The sequence below is a fragment of the Mugil cephalus genome, chromosome 14, assembly GCF_022458985.1.
Source record: "Mugil cephalus isolate CIBA_MC_2020 chromosome 14, CIBA_Mcephalus_1.1, whole genome shotgun sequence".
NCBI classification, from domain to species: Eukaryota; Metazoa; Chordata; class Actinopteri; order Mugiliformes; family Mugilidae; genus Mugil; species Mugil cephalus.
In genome coordinates, this window is record NC_061783.1 from 18271968 (window position 1) to 18293598 (window position 21631).

A 21631-nucleotide genomic window follows, 5' to 3' on the forward strand; every position below is an offset into this window, starting at 1 on the left:
TTTATTGAACATTTAGGAGAAAGTATTCACGTAATTTAAATGTCCGTAATGTTTTGTATAATTATGAGACTTTATTGCTATAAATGTCATAAATTTTAGGTTTTATTACGTCCGTAATAAAACTTTAAGAGTCACTTATAAAACATGACGTTGTAACAATAAGGAAACGTATTATTTTCGATAGTTCAACTATTATTTTATGACAACTATATATTTATTTTTTCACTAATGAGGGGGAAAAAATATTAAATGAATATAATTAAACTTTAAATCTGTTGTAGCTCTGAGGTTTGACCAACAGGTGGCGACAACTCTCCGCGTAAATATTTACATTTCAGGACAGTTTTATCCTCATTTACCCCTTTCAAGAATCCAAATAAAAAGTTTGTTTTCCTCAACAAATGCTGAACGATAAAATCCGGCAATCCATCAACTGTAAATGAGCTTAAAGCCCCTACACACGTGAAGCCTTCATCACACTGTGCCCTGTGCGTCCAGACTTAATGGGTAGTGGCAGGACGGAGCCGCAGTTGAAGCCTCTAATCGTCCCCAGACCTCCTGCTCACCACTGTGGAAAATGGAGGTCAATGGGAGGGAAATGATATCTTGGATTTTTTTTATTTTTTTTTCCACGACCCTGCAGTTTGCTTCTAACCACAAATAAAAATGCATACAGCCGAGAAAAACTCAGAAGAAACCTGATAGTGTTGAGAGACACTGCAGAGAGTGTGTGTGGGGTTTAAAGCTGCTGCTCAGCATCTCCATCCACGCGTGATGGATGAGAAGTGCGCACAGAGGTGACGGAAGCGAGGACACGACTTTTATTGTGATATAAATATGACACAATAAAAGTCCTCACGCTGTTAATTTATTTGAATTATTTGTAGTTTAGACACATAATAAAGCTGCTTCAAGTGTACCCTCTAAAGCCTAAATAGTATTTAAAATATTAAATTACGCGCAGGGTCTGGCTACCGGCCTCCAATTTGGACTCGTCGCAAAGTGACAGAAATGAGGAAAAAAAAAAAAAGAGGGAGTGTAAGGACCAAGATGGGGGAGGGAAGGGGCGGTGTTTTCGGAGGAGCGGTTTGGTTTTACGCACCAGAGACGCGGGTGGTTCAGTCAGTGGAAACCCGTCAGGTTTTGGTGCTCCACGGAGGATTTAACTATCTGTCATTTCATACAAGCGGCACAAGCGCACGGCCAGACGCTGCAGAGTCTCCTGTCAGCGTCTCCAGAAGCGGCAGACGCACAAAGAGCGGTACGTTTACGATTTATTAACAGATTTAAATTTTAAAAAAGAAAAAAAAGGGTGATTAAATATAACATTTATCGCTTTATAATGGGGTAAAAATGAATGTCACGTTTATTTAAAGTGTGATTCACTAATTTTATGGGTATAACTATACTGAAGCGTTGGTATCTGATCCACGGAGGTGCGCACGGATCTTTACCTGTTTTCACCTGCTGCAAAACCTGAATGTTGAATTCACATTTTAAGGCTTTAAAACAAATTATTAAACCGTCTAATTAACCACTCTTTATAAAGCGTTTATATGATACAAATGAGGTTTTGTGGTTAGTTAATAATTTATCAATTATGAGCTGCTAATGAGAAAAGAAAGCTCGGGTTGCCAGGTTTAGATAAAAACGCATTTGTACTTGTCATGAAAAAGTTTATGTAGATAATCTGGACTAAAATCTATGAATGAATGCGTTTTATAAGTGCGGAATTTCCTAATAGAAATGGACCATTTCACATGTACAGTGATCTTTTAAAAAAGATTAAAAATGCAAACGTGATTTTACACAACATGGCAACTCATACGTGCTCTCTCCAAAGGCTTATGTTAATCTCTAAAACTAGATTTTCTACTCTTATTTTTAGACACTTAAACTAAGTTAATTGATCCTAATCATGCAGGAACTGGCCCAAATATAATCTCCGCACCAGAAAGGATGTTCTTTCTTTAGAGAGAGGAAATAGTGGATGTTATTTGGGGGGGTTGGGGGGCCTGAGTGGGGTCCAAATGAGTAACTGATACTGTGAATAAGTGCTTTTGAAGTAAGATTTATGAGAACAAGGCAGCCTTTGAGGAAACAATCCCCCCAAGTCTGAAATTGGCTCACAAAAGTAAAGCTTTAATATCTGCACAATGGACATGTTTCACACACACACACGAGTCTGTTTCATGTTAACAAGCCCTTCAGAGTGATGTCATGTCTACTTTAGATTACAAATTTTTGTTCTGGAGTCTCAGCAATTCCCCCCCCCCTTCTCTCTTTCTTTGGCAGCGCTCATAGTTTCCATCACCGCACACACCAAACCCCATGTTCAAATCCATTTGGCCAAATTAATACATTCATCGAAACAATCAGTTCTGGTTTGCGTTCTCCCCCCAGAGCTACGTGTTTTTGTTCCACGCAGAAAGGAATTCCTGACTTTTGTCTTTTTTTAGAAAACAGAGGGCAGAAGTGAAATGCCACGTTTTCACCACAGTCACATTCCTGTCAAATTCTTGCTTTGGGTGAAGGCTGGTTCGGACCAAACCCTGGAGGCGCGAGCCTCAGAAGGAATGAAAAAAGTTGGACCGATTTTGGGATGCCAAGGTCACAATGTCAGATGTGTCATGAGCCTCACATGCATCACTGTCTTTTCCATTTCCTATTTCTGTTTTTCCCGAAATGAGTTTTAAATGAGCTGCTGGACATTTTAGGAAAGGTTTTTTTTTGACTTTTACCAAATAGTTACCGTAACAGTTAGTAATGGTTTGTCCAAATGCCTGAGTGCCTTTAAAACGTAAATAATAAGACTTTGTTCTATTTTGTTTTATTTTTAACGACTGGAAAACATATATGAGCACAAAGCTGGAATCCGTAGGCGATTAGGTTAGCTTAGCATAACGCTAGACGGAGTTTAAAAAGCTTCTTAAGTTTGAATCAATTCTACACAAACATAAAATGTACATTGTTTAACACCACACAATCAATATATGTATCAATCACACATATAAATAACAGTTTGTTATTGTCGAGCAATAGGCTAGCTCACAGCGGCTCCAGTCTTACACAGAGATGTGAATGTAAGTGGTTTTTTAAAACCTTTAAAAACGAAATTTTAACTAATTTTGTTGTTGTTGAGCTCTAGGCTAATTCAGTTTGCACGCTAACCTATGTGTTAGACATATTTTGTTACTGCTGAGCACTAGCACTATCTATATGTATTTCCAGTCGTTATGCTAATCTAGGCTAACGTATAGACAATAAAACCTATGTTTGAGCATCTTTTGGCTCTTTTTTGACGCTATTTTTATTATATAGCTATTCAAATTAGACCTGCTATAAGCCTTTGTTCTGTTTTATTTAATTTTTAATTAGCAAAAAAACTAAACTGCAAGAAAAACTACATTAAATACAGAGCTAGATGATTACTAGCTCAGCACCTAGTCCATGACTGTCCAGATAAGTTACCCGTTTAACGTATAATTTTCACTAGCAGATCTTTCCTGTCCTCTACTCCAAACAACCATCGGTCAGCTGAATGAATCCAGCCCTCCAACACAGAGATGAAGCTCAGAACAAATAAATCGAGCAGCAAATATGCAACAGAGACAACCGCCGAAGTGGTCTCTCAGAAAACAAACATTAGTTGCCATTAACACCCAGGACTTGAACTCGACCGTCCCCTGCCAGCTGCTAGCCGACGGGAAAAAAATGTTTACTTGTATATTTGTGTTGGAGAACAGTTTTATGTGTATCTAAGATCAGGGTTACGATCTATCTGCTTTGATCAGCAGTTTCCTGTACCCAAAGAGCAACAACCGCTTTGCCAAAAGCAATCCATCTTCTCGCATTTATTGTTTTTTTTTTGTCTTTATTTGCCGGCATATCAAATTTATTTTTAGAATTTCTAACAGTATGGCATGTGGCGGTGCAAAAAAATTGTGTTCCCCAGATGACGGATTCCTTAAAGTCTTCATGATGATCTCCAGACTTTTCCTCTCGCGCCACTGTGAGTTTGAGGATTTCAGCAAAATGTCTCAACAACACTTGACAATTAATTGTCAGTGTATACACACAACCGCAAACCTCTTGGGATGAATCTCAATAACGTTTTGTAATCTCTCAACCTCCCCAGAATATAAGTGTGTGCGTATTCTTACAAGAGCACCCTTCCCCTGTGCACCACTGTTGCAGGTCACCCGGTGTAAAGCGTGAGCGGCAGTGACGTATTTAATTGTTGTTTGACTGAGAGCTGTTTGTCAGTTTGTCAGTTCGAGCGGCAGCAGCTGCAGCCCACATTGTTTCAATGGGTAAACAAACTGCCAGCTGGAGACTCATAAAGCAAAGCCAGGCACGTAGTCCATCTTTAATCCAGCAGGTTATGTCTCATTAACATGTAAAGGTACTTGATTGCATTACGGTTCCACTTGAATTCAGCCTGAGCTTCTTTTTTTAGATTCAATGAACCAAAGTCCTGTATCAGGGAATCTCAAAATACAGGCAGCATTCAGGGAGCTAATCATCTTGATGAGATGTTTAATCAGCAACAACAAAATGAACAATGATTAGTGTGGGTGCAGCTGAAGTGGCCTTTGTTGTGTGCAAGAAACCCTGCAAAAACACGTCTATGAAAAAACCCTTTATTGCCTTGTGTTATCAGCTTAATGTGATATTTATTGTGTTGTTTTAATGGAGCCTGGAAAAATGAAGCGTAATCCTATTGTTTTTAACACATTTGAACCTGCAAAAGCAGTTTCTTTGCTTGTAATTCACCAAAATAATTTCATCGTCAAAATATCACACAAGCGAGGAACAATTCATGCCAGGAAGATCTTTGATCAGAGACTTAGAAAAGCAAGAAAAAAAAGAAAAAAAGAAATTGTGTTGATTTGTGTGCGTGGAGCTGAAACTGGCCCTGTGATCTGCAGGAAGCCACATCACACTGAACGTCTTTGTGCCGCGGATGAAAGGGAGCGCAGTCACTGCGGCGGTCAATGGCTGCAACCAAGAGGGTGTCACTTTCCTCCAATGCCGCAGGGCTCCTCTGCTGGTAGCGCTTTCTACACACCATTGTGTGCGCTGTCAATATTCTCATTCACCTCACCCCAACTCCAGGTTGTGTAACCGAGGGGGCTGCACAATGTGAGGCCTGTTCTGAGCCCCGCGGGCCGTAAAAGCACCCTAATCCATTTCAGGGGGAAATAAACAGTAAAGAGGGCGGGTAATTAAAAACTAACTTTGTCGCACGCTTTTCCTGTTTTAACAGAATTTACGCAGCTTTTGAAAAGGTGTTACTGTAAAGAAGAAAGCGGTTATTGTACGTTCAGACGGAAAAACGCTGCGACAGGCTGCGTCTGACGTCAGCTTTTACTCTTTAAAGTGCGTAACACCGACTGTAGCTGGTTTAATTTGGGAGTCTGAATCTTGAGTGTGACATTCATTCACTATACAGTCAAAACTGTAGCAGGGTTTACATGGAGCCAAATGTTCCGATTACAATGAAGCCCAAACCAAATTAAAACACCTCAGTCGGAATAAACAGGCGAATGAAATTTGATTCGGGTTTCACAGAGGTAGAATATTCCTTTTCCCAAACCGATCGAAAGTCATGTAAAGAGTGAAGTCAGGCTTCGTTCTGTCTGAGCATGCTCTGTCTTGACACAAATGCGCAGTGACGTTTGAGTGGATCCCACACTTAAAACAAATAGAAACATTCATCTCACATGTAAATAGCTGATCTGAAACCTTAAATCGGAATCAGAAAAAAGACTCAGCTAATGACGCATTTTCCCAGACACAGCCTAAAACCATAATTCTGGTTTGTTTCAGACTCATTCATTGTTCATTAATGTCCCTTCTGGTGGCTCTGTGGGTTGTGGTGACACTCAGTACGTTTACATGCACGTTAAAAAAACTACTGCCTCAATCCGACTCTAACTGGACAATTTAAGAGCATGTAAACATGTTACTCCAACTAAAATCTGAGTTCTCCTTATCTGATTAAGACCATTAAGGCCACATTAACTTTACAACGCATATACCACTGCACTGGCGTGTGACCCCGGAAACAAAAGTATCCAAGAAAGCCGGTTGCAGAGGAAGACGAGGGATAACACGCGTCTTATCTGCACCATAAGTAGCGCGCACATTACGTACAGCATTAAAAAGTTGTACTATTATCCATCTGGTTGTTGTTTGAAATGCCGGTCTGCCACATAGAAATGTGAAACAACAGAATCAACCGGGGTGAAAGGTCAGAGTTTCCTGCATATTCCCTAAAGAAAAGATTTTGTCACATATCATTTCAGCTTTTGACAGCAATTTAACAGAAATCTGCACAGAAAACGAGGGAGACTTGTGCAGTATTTACCTCTTCAACGGGATTAACTTTCATAAAGCCACTTGGATGTGTGGTGAAAGTGCCTTTGTTTTCGCTTTGTTTTACATATACCATGACCTGGGTGACTGAGAACACCACAAGTTTCCCTCGGCATTTCATCGAGCAAATAGACTCTGTTATTTTACCATTCTGGTGATTCATAAACTCAAAAGAGCCAATTTCCATCCATTATTTTAGTCCGGGCGGTGCTTAGTAGTGGTGATTTCCTGCGCACACAAAGGCCAGCAGGGCTTGGATTAAACTCCCAACTAATTACAAACTGTAGAAACTGACGTGCATGCCACGTAAACAATAATCAAGAGGTACAGTTATTGTGCAATCATGTGAACATCTACATCTGCACTAGTGGCTCAGTGAGTTCAGGAATTTGGGCCGAATGCCAACAGCAGCAGACGAACACGCTCACTGCGACCACGCTAAAATGCTGACGTTTGGCAAGAATATTGTTAGAAACCATAGTAACAAAGAACAAAAAGGAGAAATCGCAGGTATTTTATGAAAAGTGTTGCATCCAAGAACATTTCGACCTGATACTGATGCGAGATGGAAAGTCTGAAGATCATCAGGTTTTTACAACTGCTCCAGAGAGAGAGGGGGGGATGGTATTTATGTATGTACCAAATGTTACGTCAATCCAGCTTAAAGCTGTTGAGACATTTAACCACAAGCAAAAGCAAATTTCCTGGGGTGTGACGTTGTATTTTGTTTTATTTTTTTCTGGATAAATTAGACTTTGATCTGCTTGTGGTACGAGGAGAAAAGGCAGGGAAGTCAAGAGCAGTTTGCAACGTGAAGATCCTGAACGTGCTTAATATAAAATTTATTGACGATCCACCGATTAGTTTGAGCAACCGCTTTGTTTTGTTCTTGTTTTGAGACAGGCTCTGTGCGTCTTACGGTACAAGAGGAAGCAATGATTGTAAATTTAAACACAAATTTTAAAAAAAATGTCTTTCGTTTTAAACAAACTGCAGGATTTGCAGCTCAGATTCAAGGGCAAAAGTGCCGTTTCATAATACGCAAATTACTAATTTACGGCTGGGGTGGCTTTAACGCATACCTTCACCTATGTCCCACTTGATTTTATTACCTGCGATGGCAGTTTTCATCATGGAATCATCTGGTTAGTAAACCCCAGACACGAGTCTAAATTCCTCCTCGGGGAAAATAAACACTAACACCCAGCAGAGCTCTCACGACTCGCAGAGAGAGTTCCTGGCTGCTGTCGTAAGAAACCATCAGGTCGTTGAGATGTAAAACAACAGCAGCGAGCCATGAAGAGACATGAGACAGGAGGGCTGATCCTGGGAGACAGTTGCCATTTGGCCGCCGTTACAAAGCGCTCCGAGCCAAATGAAGGCATTAAATCTCTCACCGCGGGACAGACAGTGCATCAGACACAAGAACTCAACATGTCCCACTCATCAAGGTGAAATGTGGACTTAAATAGTTTTAGCGGCAAGTGCTACTAGGGAGAAGGATGGACGACTGTTTGGTTTAATGTCTCACGAGCAGAGCCGGGGGGGTGACAAGTACTTCTGGGAGCGGCCCCAAGACGACACCTGTAGAGTGGAGTGAACGCCTCTGACACGTGAGTCGGTGATTCAGGCAGCTGATGTCAGTGTCAGTCAGTCTAGACGCCGTGAAGACAAACACGCTCACGTTGGTCCTTGTTTACAGCGCTCGGCTTTAGTTAATCCACTAAGTCTATTATGTCTTAGTTTTATAATAATAAGTGAAAATGAAAATCCTTTTTTTTTTTTTTTTTTTAAACAATTACAGCATGTAATTGTCAGGCCCGTCTGTGAACATTGGTGGGTGTAGTTTTACCATTAATGTGTCATGCTAACGTTGCCCTTTCCACACCCATGCAAAGATTTGGGATGTGAGCATCAGCAGGGGCGTAATTTTTAATGCATGTTTGGAACGTGTGGTTACAAGTTTGAAAGAAATCATCAGAAAAAGTCAAATAGATCTGTGGCTGTTTAGCTTAAAGCACGGATTCTCAATCGGGGGTCTGCGGACCCCTAGTGGTCCGTGGTGTAATTGATTAAGATCTTACGACATTGAACTACAGAGGGTGACAGGACTTTGTTTTTCTAATTACATCTGTTTCACAAGTGTAATTTACTATATTTTATTTAGAGATCTCGGCTGCATTGTTCAAAACTTTGGCATGACACGGTTTGCACCCGTTTCAAATTATGAGGCCGTTACTGTTTTTCATTTATTAATAATGCTCTTAATGGTCTGCAGCAAGGTGTTGTGGGAAACTCATTAACCCTTGAAAGCCTGAACGGGTGGCTGGCGATCCATTAAAGCATGTGCTATTACCGTAACTCGCAATGGTTTGCGCTATAGACAATATTCAAAGTGTGGCTGAACACTGGGAAGCTGTGCTTTTGTGTGGAAGAAATTCGTGACATCTCAAGGGTGTTAGTAACTTTGTTTTTACTGAAAAATTCCTCCAAACAACTCTCTCTTCCTGGGGCTCCCAAGTCTTGCGTCGCTCCCCAACCTGTAGCCGACAGCTCATCATTACCGTAATGCTTCCCAGTGTTCAGTCACACTTTGAGCTTTATCCATCAGTGAGTTACGGTAATTCAAATACCACAAGCTCTTTTTAAGTTGCATGTTGTGATTAGCACTTGAAATTAAGTTAAGCTCATTTTTAATTTACCCCTATTCTGTCCTCAGGGTTGATCAAAAATATGCAGGGGGTTCAGGACCCCAAAAAGGTTGAGAACCACTTTCTTTAGAGAACCAGTGCACGAGAAGAGAAACTAACAAAAGATGATTAAGGCCAAAGGGCACAGAAGACTTCTAGTTGTTCATCTTTATCTCATCTGAACATTTAGATACACAAATTGAGAAATAAATTGTTGACAAACTGATCAGAATGATTCAATCTCTGTACGACTGTTTGTCGTTCTTCCTAGCTAGCTCTCCCTGATTCCCCTGTTAATAACAAATACAGACTAGTGCCACCTGCTGGTATGAAACGTTGTTGTCGTACGAGCCAGCTGTTACGTTCAACTTTTTATCCAGACACAGACGAGACGAGACAAGTCGGCCTTCGTTGCTGTTACTTCTGTTGGTTCGATGTGTCCTTATGCTGAGCTAGGCTAATTGTGTTTCCAGCGTCTCGCGCACACAGACAATTATTCAAATTCCAGTCTTAAACCGTTTGTCTGTCATGGAGCTGACTCTAATGAGCTGTCATACTGGAGCCATAAAACACAGGATTTTTAATTAGACGTGTTGCATCTTGGCACCGGTCCCACATGAGCTCCCAAGTTCGGAGCCAGAACGGAGGATTTGATGAAAGACAACAGCTGGAGACCACAGAATGTGTTTGCAGATGTTGCGGTCCAGGAAGCGAAACATGAAGCACAAAAGACTGAGGAGACTATGTCCGGAAGGAAAACCATTGTTCTATCACTGCATTCATCGCAGACATGCACGGACGAGAATAGAAACCCGAACGTCTGTGGAGATTCTAGGGGGGAAGCTGGGCCGGTTTCCCCCCTGTTCAGACGGCAATCTGACAGAAAGCAGACATAGGATGTGAAGTTTTGTGTCAGTTTGGTGTTCCCTCCGTGTTTTGTTGACCCAGCTTGGTGCCCTCAAAGAGGAAGCGGCGCCGTTATCTGCAGGGAGTCTTGCACTATGAGGGATGTCCTCAGTGTATGCTAACATGACACTAAGAGGAAAAAAAAGTCCTGGAGGAGTTTCAGCTTCTGGCATCGACCGTCCGACATGACTGAGAGCAGACTGTGTTTATTCTTTTTATGTTTATCTGAAATTGCTGCATCATTGGTTATTAGAAACTAAATGTTTGATAGCAGAGAGACACCAGGAATGTAAACCACACTTTCAAGATGTCTCCTTAGCAGACCAGATGCAAATACTTGGAGGTTGTAGAGCATGAAGCCACCTGTAAAAGAAAAACAGCCCGACGTGAACGAGCTGCTTCCTAACACGTTACGAAAAGCATTCTTTCTGGGAAACCAAGTGGTCTTCATTAGCTTGTACCGAGCTCTGTGTCCTCTCATCGCTTCAACTGAGCCGGTGAAGATGAGGAGGAGGAGGAGGAGGAGAAGTGTGGAGGGGGGGGGATGTCGGCTCATTCCTCGATCCCTCAGGGACATTTCAAAGCCACACAGTTTCTCAGCTGCACTTTGTTGAACCCACCTCCTCTTTACTGACGTTACAGGATCACGTTCCGTGCCCAAAATAGGGGATAAGAAAACAGAATAATTATTTCACCAATAATCGTTTCCAAGTGAAATATTTAAGTGTCAGCCTTTGTCAATGCGGCGTTCCAGATGTTGTGATCCTATGCACGACCGTGCGACTGTGGAGACATTTCCTCACCCGTAATCTTCATCCACAGTGCATATATCTTTCCGAGCCAATGCCTGACTTAACTGTTCCACAGAAGGGTACTTTAGCCTCCCACACTTCCTTTCCGCGCTCATTTCCCTTTTCTGCAGCATAACAACGTGCTCACGTGGCCGGCTAATTCTTCCCCGAGATCAGTAACACAACTGTTGGATGATGTTATTGTCTGCGAGTCCAGCCCTGTTTCCACCTGTCCTTCCTCTTCTCCTCGTCTTGTTTGTTAACTCCCATTAATACACTTCTAAGCAGCTGGCAGTCTACCTTTTGGTTTCATGTAATATTCAGCTGTTATGTCTTTGTGTTTATTGAGTAAAATAGCTGGAATCTACAAATAACAATGGGATTCTCTTCACCAATCAAAACAAGCTTGTCAGTAAGTAGCTGCAGGCCTTTTGTTTGTCTTTGCGGTTGTATCTTTGTGACTCCATGGTCTTTCTGGCCCCGTTCAGACCTTGCATTACACTCAAACAAATACAGTGCTCCATCTACTTAGTAAAAGTAAACTGACATCATCTGCAAAAGTAAACTGACTTTACTTACAGAATGAATGTTGTACCAACACACAAGTCTTGTTTGATCTACGGGATAAAATGATGCAAAATGTTGCCTTGTTTTTTTTTTTTTTAAGTAAATGGAGCACTGTATTTTTATCAGTGCATGGCCGACTTATAGCTAAAACCCCTCGCTAGCGATATTAGCTAACGGCTAATCGTTGTTAGCTGACGGCTAACCGTTGTTAGCTAACGGCTAGTCGGTGTTAGCTGACGGCCAACCGTTGTCAGCTAACGGCTAACCGTTGTTAGCTAACGGCTAGCCGAAGTTGGGTGTTAGCTGACGGCTAACCGTTGTTAGCTAGCGGCTGGCCGGTGTTGGGTGTTAGCTGACGGCTAACCGTTGTCAGTTAACGACTAAACGTTATTAGCTCCGTAAGCTAACGTCATGTAGAGTAAAAACACATCTCTGCTTACATTAAATAATAATCATTTGCTTGAAATTAAATTTGGATCAAGTATTTTCAAACAACTTGTTAACATTAGTTTCACATAAAAAGTATTTTGAAGCCACTTGCTAATTGTAAATTCCAATTTACATCAAGAGTCTCCAGTTATTTTACTTATTAATTTCTACAACAATATAAAACATGAAAGACCGCAGTAATTGACCAACTACATCACTAACGTTAACTTAATTGTTATCTTAAAGTTCAGTCTCACACTTTTTCCACTTTCTTCTTTTGTGGAGCTGGTTGCTTGGTGGGATTTACCCAGAATTTATTACATAAACATTTGTAAACACAAACATAAGTACATAAACATTTAGTAATGTTACATAAGTAAATACAACAAGCAAATTGTCATAAGGAGATTTGTTGAGCTATGACTTGTATTTTGACCAAATATAGCCAAATGCAAAGCATAATATATTCATCTCAAGAGACAAACTTCGTTTTTTATTCTTATCACAAGTGACCACTTAATTATTTTATTGTTTTTTTGTTTTGTTTTTTTCATTACTGCATCGAACAGCACAGCGGTATCGGGTTCAGTTGTAATCTGATCGTTGTGCAGGTCTCTGAGTAACTAACCTCACACTGGGGATTATGTTAGAAAAAAGACTAAGTATTCTACCACGCCCCAAATGATGCCTGTCTGTGTTTATTTGCATACAGAGCGTGAACCTGTGATCTGATCTGAAGTTGTACCTGCAGACGCTTGTAAAGACACCCAGGTTGTGTCTCTTTTTGTGGTGATAAAATAAAGGTTCTTGTCTTTGGTAGACAGGTCTTATATTCCTTGATACTATAACCTGCTTTTCACCAACAAATCATGGTACAACCACAGTTTTATTCAAAATGTTCAATCACAACAATTAAATTTAAAACTCTTTCTTTTATTAATTGTGTCAGTAATGTGTTTCTGTGTTGTATCACTTGCTGGCATATGGCTTTTAATTGCCCTCCCCCCCAAAAAGCTATAATCTCATATGAATCTCATTTAGTCTAAATCTATTAAAATTAGTGTTTTTTATTGTTATTATCATGATTTAAGGCCATGCTCTGCTCGGCCTTCTGACGGGAAGACTTGCTCAGTCATTAACCAGCATTTAGACAACATCTCCAGGGTCAGTTTGATGAGAACAACATGCCTGTCCCCCAGAGGGATTGTGTGTTGTGTCATGTGCGCTAGCAATCAGGACATAAAAATAATCATGAGGCCACAGAGATTTGGGACACAGTTGGTGCTCTTTAAGAGATTTTTATGAGAAAATCCGCTCGTTTCTCCGAAACAATTGAAACCAAAATCAGTTTTACGCTTCGTGTAAAATGAAAATAACGACAGCGGCTGCAGAAAGAACGTATAAGATCTTTATAATGTCGGTTTAGAAGTTGAGATCTTTGTGTTTCTAACAACCAAGTCTCTCTGGAAACAAATACGATGAGATAAATGAGTGTTTTTGTTCTTTAAACGCGGTAGAGCCTTTGAAAGTGAGAATGCTCTTTCAGTTCGCCTCCCAACAATTAATATTGTTTAGTTGCTCTCATGTCAAAGCCAAACCGCCACAGGGGGTTTCGTACGGGAATGTGAGGGAGGGGAGACTTTACAAGCTTTCACTCATGGTGAGTAATGATGAAACGGGAGAAGCTGTTATGTCATTACGGTTCTGACGCTCAATAAATCAGAATAAACTGTGTTCATCCAGTCTTTCTTTGTACCGGTTGAGGGATGATGTGGAGACTTAATTTCAGGCTGCTATCTCTATTCCTTTTCTGTTTGTTTGTTTTTTTTTTTGGTCTCCTTGACAAAAATAATAAAAGCATTTATCATGCTTCCTGCCTTTTCTAATCTGACTCTCCGACTCTTTCCTGTGCAGCCAAAACCGACAGTGTTCCTGCGAATCGTCATTGACCGGAGGAAGACATCATGAGCGACCGGTTCGACTGCAAAAACTGCAACGAGTCCCTGTACGGACGCAAATACATCCAGGTGGAGGAGCAGCCGCACTGCATCCCCTGCTACGACCGCCTCTACGCCAACACCTGCCAGGAATGTAAAGAAATCATCAGCCACAATGCAAAGGTATGTCCGCATTACTGCGAATCAAGTGCTTTGATTTCACTGAAAGTCATGTGAAAAATATGATAATTGGTTTTCTTTTCTCATCATCTGACATCATCATTAAGTCACAGTTTCATAGTGGCCAATATGATGCAAAAAGAATTACCGTATTTCCTCTAATAGTGGCCAGGAGCCTTTATTTACTCAGCCGTCCTGAGTAAATAAGGCCATTAATGGAGACAGGCTTTAATTAGAGGGAGGCCCTTATTACTAAACTTTGCTTCATACTTACCGGTATTTTTTTACTCAAGATTTTCCCATCATTTAAACAGTAGTAATCAGAACGGACGAACAAATAAATTATGCACTTTTTATCAACTCTGAAAAATAAACAGGGTCCATTTATTGGGCAATTTGACAAGTTTTTCAATCCAATTCAATTCAATTAACAAATTCCTCCAAACAACTCTCTCCTCAACCTGCAGCCGACTAATTACCGTAATGGCAGCTTTTTTTTCCGAGAAAGGGCAACTTCCCAGTGTTCAGCAACACTTTGGATTTTGTCAGTGAGTTACGGTAATTCAAATACCGTAAACTTTTTTTAAGCGCAGGCGGATGTTTAGGTCTTAAAAAGGTTAAATGGCCACACCTTACTGCGGGTAACCGTCCCAGTTTTCTTCTTTGCGCCATGCTGGTAAATGCTGCTAAATCTCTCTGTTGTCGGTAGTGTGTCGTTGAAAATCTAGGTTCATGTGGCACTTCAAATGTAGCTACTGCCACCTGTGGTACCTGTGTGTTACTACATCTATGATTGGCTGACTAGAACCTGGCCTTTATTTGTTTATTTGCTATTTATTGAATACCGGCGACTATTAGAGGAAACACGGTAATTAAAAAAATACAGAAATAGACCTAAAAGTAGGCAATAGATGTAGAAATAAAAGCTAAAAATGATAATTAATCAATTATCCATTAGTTGCGCACTAATTTCCTGTTCTGTTAACATAAATAGATGAAGAAAAACTCCCTGACAGGACATAAAATAGTTAAAATTTACTGTTTACTGTAAAATTCAGCCTTGTACTTTAAGTTACATATTTATATTTTATCATTGTACATTTCCCTCCACTGAAACTCTACAGGATAATTTTTCCAGCTGCTATTCCTGGAAAACGTACCTCCACTCACAGACCACCAAATTGCCCCTAATCCCCTTTAAGTTGCTCAACAGCCTCAGCTGGGTACAAACTGAAATCGCTGTCCTGAAGGAAACACCCACAGACGCCACGAGGCCTTCAAGGGTCCTGTGAATTATGGACTCCCTGTGTGGGAGCACAGTAAATTACGCTGCTGCTTGCTTTGGCTGCACCTCCTCCTCCGCACAAGACGTAACTGCATCCTTCATCCTTCTCCGTCCCAACTGTTAAACCCCACACCACAAAAATAAGTTTTTCACCCGCCATTTGTCCCAGAGCTCGCTTGAACTGCTCGTGAACTGGAATACAAGCAGCTGATTTTTAAGAAAATAGCGATGGAAGCAAAAAGAAAAAAGTACAAAAACTTCTACTGTGTTTGGAGATCAGCAGGGCGCCTGGGGGAAAAAAAAAAAGAAGGAAACTTTAAGTTTAGACTTCCATGTCTGCAAACATAAAGGGCAGCAAAGAGAAACTTTGTTCATGAGAAACACTAACAGATCGGGTGTTTTTATTAACTCGCAGCCAGTTTTATCCAAAAACAGTGAAGCAGCATTATTTTAAACCTAAAATGATTTAAAGTCTACAGGTTGATATCCAGCCTGATTCCTAAAACAGCTGGGCGTTTTCATTTCAAGTAAACGTGATCTTTAATAGATGATTTCTCAGTGCAGGACATCAAAATTTGAACAGCTCATTTCAAACAAATGCAGGAGATTCAAGATGTTTATTGGCGCATGAATGAGTGAAATTCTAACTTTGCAAGTCTCTCTTATTTGAGTTCCAGGAGAAAAAAGTTCAAAAGCTGAAAACCTGAGTGTGAGAAAGTGCTGTGTGACTTGTACTGCAGTTTCAGTCAGAGTGAGTGATGGGAAAGCGAGGCGGTGTTACATGAACCGTTCAAGAGTCTGATGGCTGGAGGGTAGAAACTGTTTGTGAGGCTTGTTGTCTTTGATTTCAGACTCTCCGTACTATGTTCCCTTTGGCAGGAGTGTGAAGAGGTTGTGGGCTAATAACCCTGGTTCTGTAAATGTCCTAGAGTGAGTGTGTGTGTGTGTGTACTTGTGTAGGTTCAGACTGTTTGTGGTTGTATTAATGGTGCATGACGGTGCAGACAAATTGTATCTGGTTCCAAATTACATTGTGTGACACCTGTGTGTCAAAGTTCTGCAGTGACGTCCAGTTTTAAAGTGATATTAGAATTAATTTCAGCCTGATTTTTGCAAACTTGCATAGTTTGATATAACCTAGAACCTATAACCCTTTGTTTGACTGTTACATTATCAATAAAAATACAAACGTGCTTGCTAAAAATTGTGTTTCGATATTAAACTCGGCCTCGCACTGTTTAGAAATACACATTATTATCATCATTTTGCATTCAGTCTTAAGCTATTCAAATAAAACACATGTTCAAATATTAATTCTTAATTGCGAAACATGTGCAGCAGTAGCGTGTCCGTGCAGCCGCCGTAAACATAATCATACCTGACTGGTATATGTGTGTATATAATTGACAGATAAAAAAAAATAACTGACAGATTGAAGTCTAAACACAGCTAAATATGGTAGCGACAGTGAATCACCCACCGAGCCATGTGATGGCACATATACTCCCACATAAGTGAGATGTCTGAGCCCGAGGAGAAGTACACAACTTATCTAACTTTGGATGGACGGGTGTTGATGGGAGCGAGCTGCACTGTTAGCTTCTCCTCTGCTAACGCTGCGGCGTGGCCTCTGCGGTTCCTCCTGATTGGCTCAGCTGTTATAGGGGGCGGGGCCTAGTTACTGTGTACAGGAGGCTTAGATTGACAGGTCTCAACTGCTGTGGTGCTCCGTGTGAAGGTGCACAGTCCAGACAGCTCCTGTATCGTCTTCTGCCGCCATTTATTCCTTTACTAAAATACGCTGGAATTATGATAATGTGTTTTTAAAGGAATTTAAATCTGTGAGGGAAAATTTAAAATAGAGATTTCCCCCCCTGCAGTACCTCTGAGGTTGAAGACCTATGACTTAGACAAGCTATTGAATGGATAATCTTGTAATAATTCTCATATTTTTAAGAGTTTAACGGACAAAGACACATTTCCAGTTTTGATTTCAGATCCATAAAATCTTTTTTTTCTTCTTCTGTCTCTCTCTGTGTCTCCTCTCCAATTCTTCCAGGAGCTCTTCTACGAGAACAGACATTACCACGAGCACTGCTTCCGTTGTTTCCGCTGCGACCGCTCTCTGGCCGACGAGCCCTTCACCAGCCTGGAGGACTCGCTGGTCTGCAGCGACTGCTACTGCAACGAGTTCTCCTCCAAGTGTGTGGCCTGCGACAAAACAGTCATGCCAGGTAGCCGCTGACTTTATCACAGGTCTTATTCTCACCCAACCCCCCACATCTGCACGTCCACAAATCTTGATGAGATTCAAGATCACTTCATTGATGCCCCGCAGGGAAATTATATCGTCCGAGATAAGAAACACGTACATGAACAAGACATAAACATAACAACAAAATACATCAAATTTACAAAAGTTAAAGTGTCTCAGCAAACAACTAGCTAAAGCTGATACCAGCAAAGTTCACTTCACACCCCTGTACTCTGCAGGAATGGACAGACCAAAGAGATTGTGTTATCCAGGGTGTGACGGCTAAGATGTGACAGAATGATTGTTTCCGTGCTCGGCTGAAAATATCTCCCAGCAGAGTTTTTCAGCTCTGGCCGCCGCGTCGGAACAGCAGCGGTGTCAAATGACTGAAAATTACCCCCGAGCTTGTGGCTTGTGTGGGATATTATAAGACAACCGGGTCTTTTCTTGAACCCGAGCGCTCAGTTTTCTGCAGTTTCCGATCGGCCTGGAATGCCTTCGCATGCCGCTGCCCTCTCGCCCCGCGTCTTAAGGGTGCAGCCGAGTTCAAGTTCAGAGCACCGTCACGCCTCATGAGTTGCCTTTCAGGTCCCAAAAGTCGTGTAAAACAAGGTCGGCGATTAAAGGATCTAAAGTCCAATTTCATAGGCATGACTGGCCCCCAGCTTTCAGGAACCTCTGAAGTGTGTTTCTTTTACATGTGTGGGATTGGGCCATCAGTTTCTTGCGAAATGGATAAAAAAAAGTAAAGTAAATAAAAAAAAAAAGGGCGCTGTGTTTGTAGCCTCAGCTGAAGCAGTTGTCACAGTGAATCATCATCCGTTTAGTCAGAATTTCGCGTGAGCGCTATCAGATTTCATTCCAGTTTATAGTAACTGCACGGTCGAGCGGAGATGAAAGGAGAGCACATGGCTTAAGACGTAAAACAAATCAAAATCTTGTTTCTCATCTTTCGGCTTCTCCCCTCCGACAGGATCGAGGCTGCTCGAGTACGACGGCGCCACGTGGCACGAGGACTGCTTCGTGTGTCACGGCTGCGAGAAGCCGATCGGAGCCGAGGCCTTCATCCCGGACAAAAGCAACTACTATTGTGTGCCGTGCTACGAGGGCAGGGTCGCGCCTCAGTGCAGCCACTGCAAAAAGGTGAGCCGGGCGTTTGTCCTGCAGGGCTGCGCCGGACCATGCACCAAATTACAGACGTTTACATACAGTAAAAGCAGCAGCTTTGTACTAAAAGAGTTCAGGAAAGTGTACTGATCCAGTTTGTGTCCTGCAGCCTCTGACTAAAGGAGGGGTGACTTACAAGGACGAGGTGTGGCACAAGGAGTGCTTCCTCTGCACGGGCTGCAAAGCGCCGCTAGCTGGCCAACCCTTCACCTCGCAGGGAGAGACTCCGTACTGTGTGAAGTGTTTCAGCAGCCTGTACGCTAAAAAGTGCGCCAGCTGCAACACGGCCATCACAGGTCAGTAAAGGGCTCCGCATTAAAAAAATAATTTACGTGCAATAGTCAGGTTTCTTTTTTTTTTTTTTAACCTGTCTAGTGTGTGAACAACAATAACCTTTAACAAACAGGTTCAGGCAGTCTGATGACTCAGGTCGAGAATGTGTCCTCTCCTTGAATTGAATGCATGTAATAGTTTGATATGAATGTGACATCGCCAAAAAATGTTTCACCCGAACACACCTGAAGACAAAGCTAATTATTTTTTTCCATTAATCTTCTCATACACCGGTTCAGTAAGTTGATAGCTAATCACGGGTACTTGTCCAGCCGCTGTCAACCATAGAACACACCAGTAACACTAAGACAGTCACCAACGTCTTGACGCTACAGACAGGAGAGCGTTGGCGGTTTTGTGGCCAATTGGGGGCAGTAGAAACACGCGGGGCGCCATGTTTTAACGTATTTTAACTTTTAATCCAGTTTTATTCTCTGTTATTGCCACTTCTCTGTGGGTGAACATTGGTGAGATGTAGCTAACATGACGCCCATGTAACATGTGACCAGCTCAGAATCAATCAGCATAATGGTCCATTCCCTCGTTGACCAGATTCTCTCTAATATAAGGCTCTGGCTGGGAACATAACGTTAACATATCATTGCTGTTGTAGATTATTTATACGTCAAATCAATTGGTTTTTAGCTCTGTTTTTGGTCTCCACCAACCGTATATATTTAGCTGCTAAATGCTACGCCACGTGTCTGTCTGTGTTTGGTTCTGAGTTGGTATTTCATTAGTCATTTGTTGTTTTTTAACAGTAAAATTGCCACTGGACAACTATAGAATAATAAATTAAATCTTTAATAAGAATTCTTTGTAAATCCTTGGAGATCTAAAGATTAAGGAACTCAACAAGTCTTTGTTTTAGCTTTGTTTTTTTGGATATGCTATAACCTGGATAACCGAGAATCTTTTCTCAGACCTGTAGCTTTAGGTGTTAATTATCTGTAAAGATGTAACAATTATTAAGATAGATTAAGTTATCAGTTTTCTCAGTTTTTAATTGGTCTGAAAGTTTGAAAGTGACAGTAAAGAAAAACTAACCACAGACTGAACAGCTTCAATCTTATACAAACAAGGATGGAAATTGTTTAGATGCTACACATTGCTAAGAAGGACATATAAGGAGGACAATGCAGCAGTACGTGTTCTACGAAACAAAGACAGACAAAGCTGCCAGAGTAAAATGAGAAAACAAACTAAATGTTTTTGGACCGCAGCTATGAAGCCAGATTCTTGGAGTTGCATAGAACTGCCAGTACTTTCTCAGTGGCTGCCAACTCCTGATGTTATCTATAATTATTTGCGTTATTTCCGCCCGGTAACAAGGCTGTTGTGAAACCCTAATGAATGAAAGACACTCTGACTAGTCGCTCACGTGCTTCACGTTCGTCCTGCAGGGTTCGGTGATGGGAAGTACATTTCTTTCGAGGATCGGCAGTGGCACCAGCCGTGCTTCAAGTGTTCACGCTGCTCCGTGTCGCTGGTGGGCTCCGGCTTCTTCCCCGACCGCGACCAGATTCTCTGTACAGACTGCAACAACGACGACTGACCGCCCCTGCCCACACCGGAGACAACCAGCAGAAAAACTTCTAAACCTCAGCTTTGCACATGAACACTGCAGCGTTTCTAATTCACTCACTCACAGCCTAATTTAATTCAGTATTTACGACTCCAAACTCTTGTGGGCCTCTCGCACGCAGAAATGTACGTATTAACTGCAGAAAAGTCTTGTGATGCGTGTCTGACTTTTACTTTTTAAGTTTTGCACATAAAAGGATTCATGAAATATACGAAATATGATAGTAGACGTTTAAATTAAGCCGGTTTGTAAAAAAAAAAAAAAAAAGAACAAATGGACATATGGTCCTATTTTCTCTGTCACTATTTGCTTTGTTCACATATTTGTTAAGATGAACTTTTTTGCCTAAATGTATTGTGTTTTCCCTTTTTTGCTTACATGCGATTTTTACTGGCGTACAAGCAATAAAATGTCATGAAAGAAAGAGTGAATGAAAACGCTGTGAATTCATGAACACACTCTATGTTTAGTTGGTGTCAGTTAGCCTGTTGCTAGCATTTTAGCATGTTCACAAAGTAGCTACAAAACTATTTTAGCGTGGTTCTTCCCAACAAAACAAAGAAAACGGCTAATTTAAACATTTAGCAAATGTTAACACCTGTATGTTTAATTTCCCCTTTAATGGGGTGAATGAGGCCTATTCCCAAATACCAAACATGTGACAACTTGCGATGAAAAGTTGTTCACAGACGCTTTGTGAAACAGAAAATCAGTCATGTTGATTCACTGTATCTTCATCATTTCCGCTCGTTAGTTTGCTAACTAAGATGGGAACGGTTGCCTAGCAGGAGTATTCTCACAATTTATAATGTACATTTACCATTTGAACGGCAAACATTATATGTACACGACTTCCCACGTCATAACCACGGGCTGCCCACGTCTATCAGTCTGTTGAACCTAAGTGACGTATTTACCGTACAGAGAGTGCTGCCGATCCCCTTATCTCACTTTTGAAAAACAAAGAGAACACACATCCCCTAAAAATGTATTTTTATAAAGGGGGAGCTTTCTTTTTTATTTTTATAAGGCCGTCAAACTCAAAACATGGAGCGAGGAGCCGAAAGAATATTTACTTTAGCCCAGCTTAAACTCTGATGACAAATGATTTCTTAAAAAAGCACGA

General features: G+C 41.2%; 1 protein-coding gene across 1 annotated transcript; it reads left to right on the forward strand.

Annotated features, from left to right (window-relative positions):
• Positions 1-1094: 1094 nt before the first annotated feature.
• Positions 1095-20931, forward strand: LOC125020525 (four and a half LIM domains protein 3-like). Its single transcript, XM_047605913.1, has 6 exons — positions 1095-1261; positions 13679-13884; positions 17226-17400; positions 18394-18563; positions 18697-18883; positions 20324-20931. Exons 2-6 carry the CDS (start codon positions 13729-13731, stop codon positions 20473-20475), a joined length of 840 nt encoding a protein of 279 aa, XP_047461869.1. The 5' UTR covers positions 1095-1261; positions 13679-13728; the 3' UTR covers positions 20476-20931.
• Positions 20932-21631: the final 700 nt, after the last annotated feature.

Bases quoted from the DNA above. Each gene is read 5' to 3' on its own strand.
- LOC125020525 (XM_047605913.1), top strand. From the start codon at position 13,729: ATGAGCGACCGGTTCGACTGCAAAAACTGCAACGAGTCCCTGTACGGA. The intron at 18,564-18,696 runs GTGAGCCGGGCG...TGTGTCCTGCAG, and splicing joins AGTGCAGCCACTGCAAAAAG to CCTCTGACTAAAGGAGGGGT. The intron at 18,884-20,323 runs GTCAGTAAAGGG...TTCGTCCTGCAG, and splicing joins CTGCAACACGGCCATCACAG to GGTTCGGTGATGGGAAGTAC.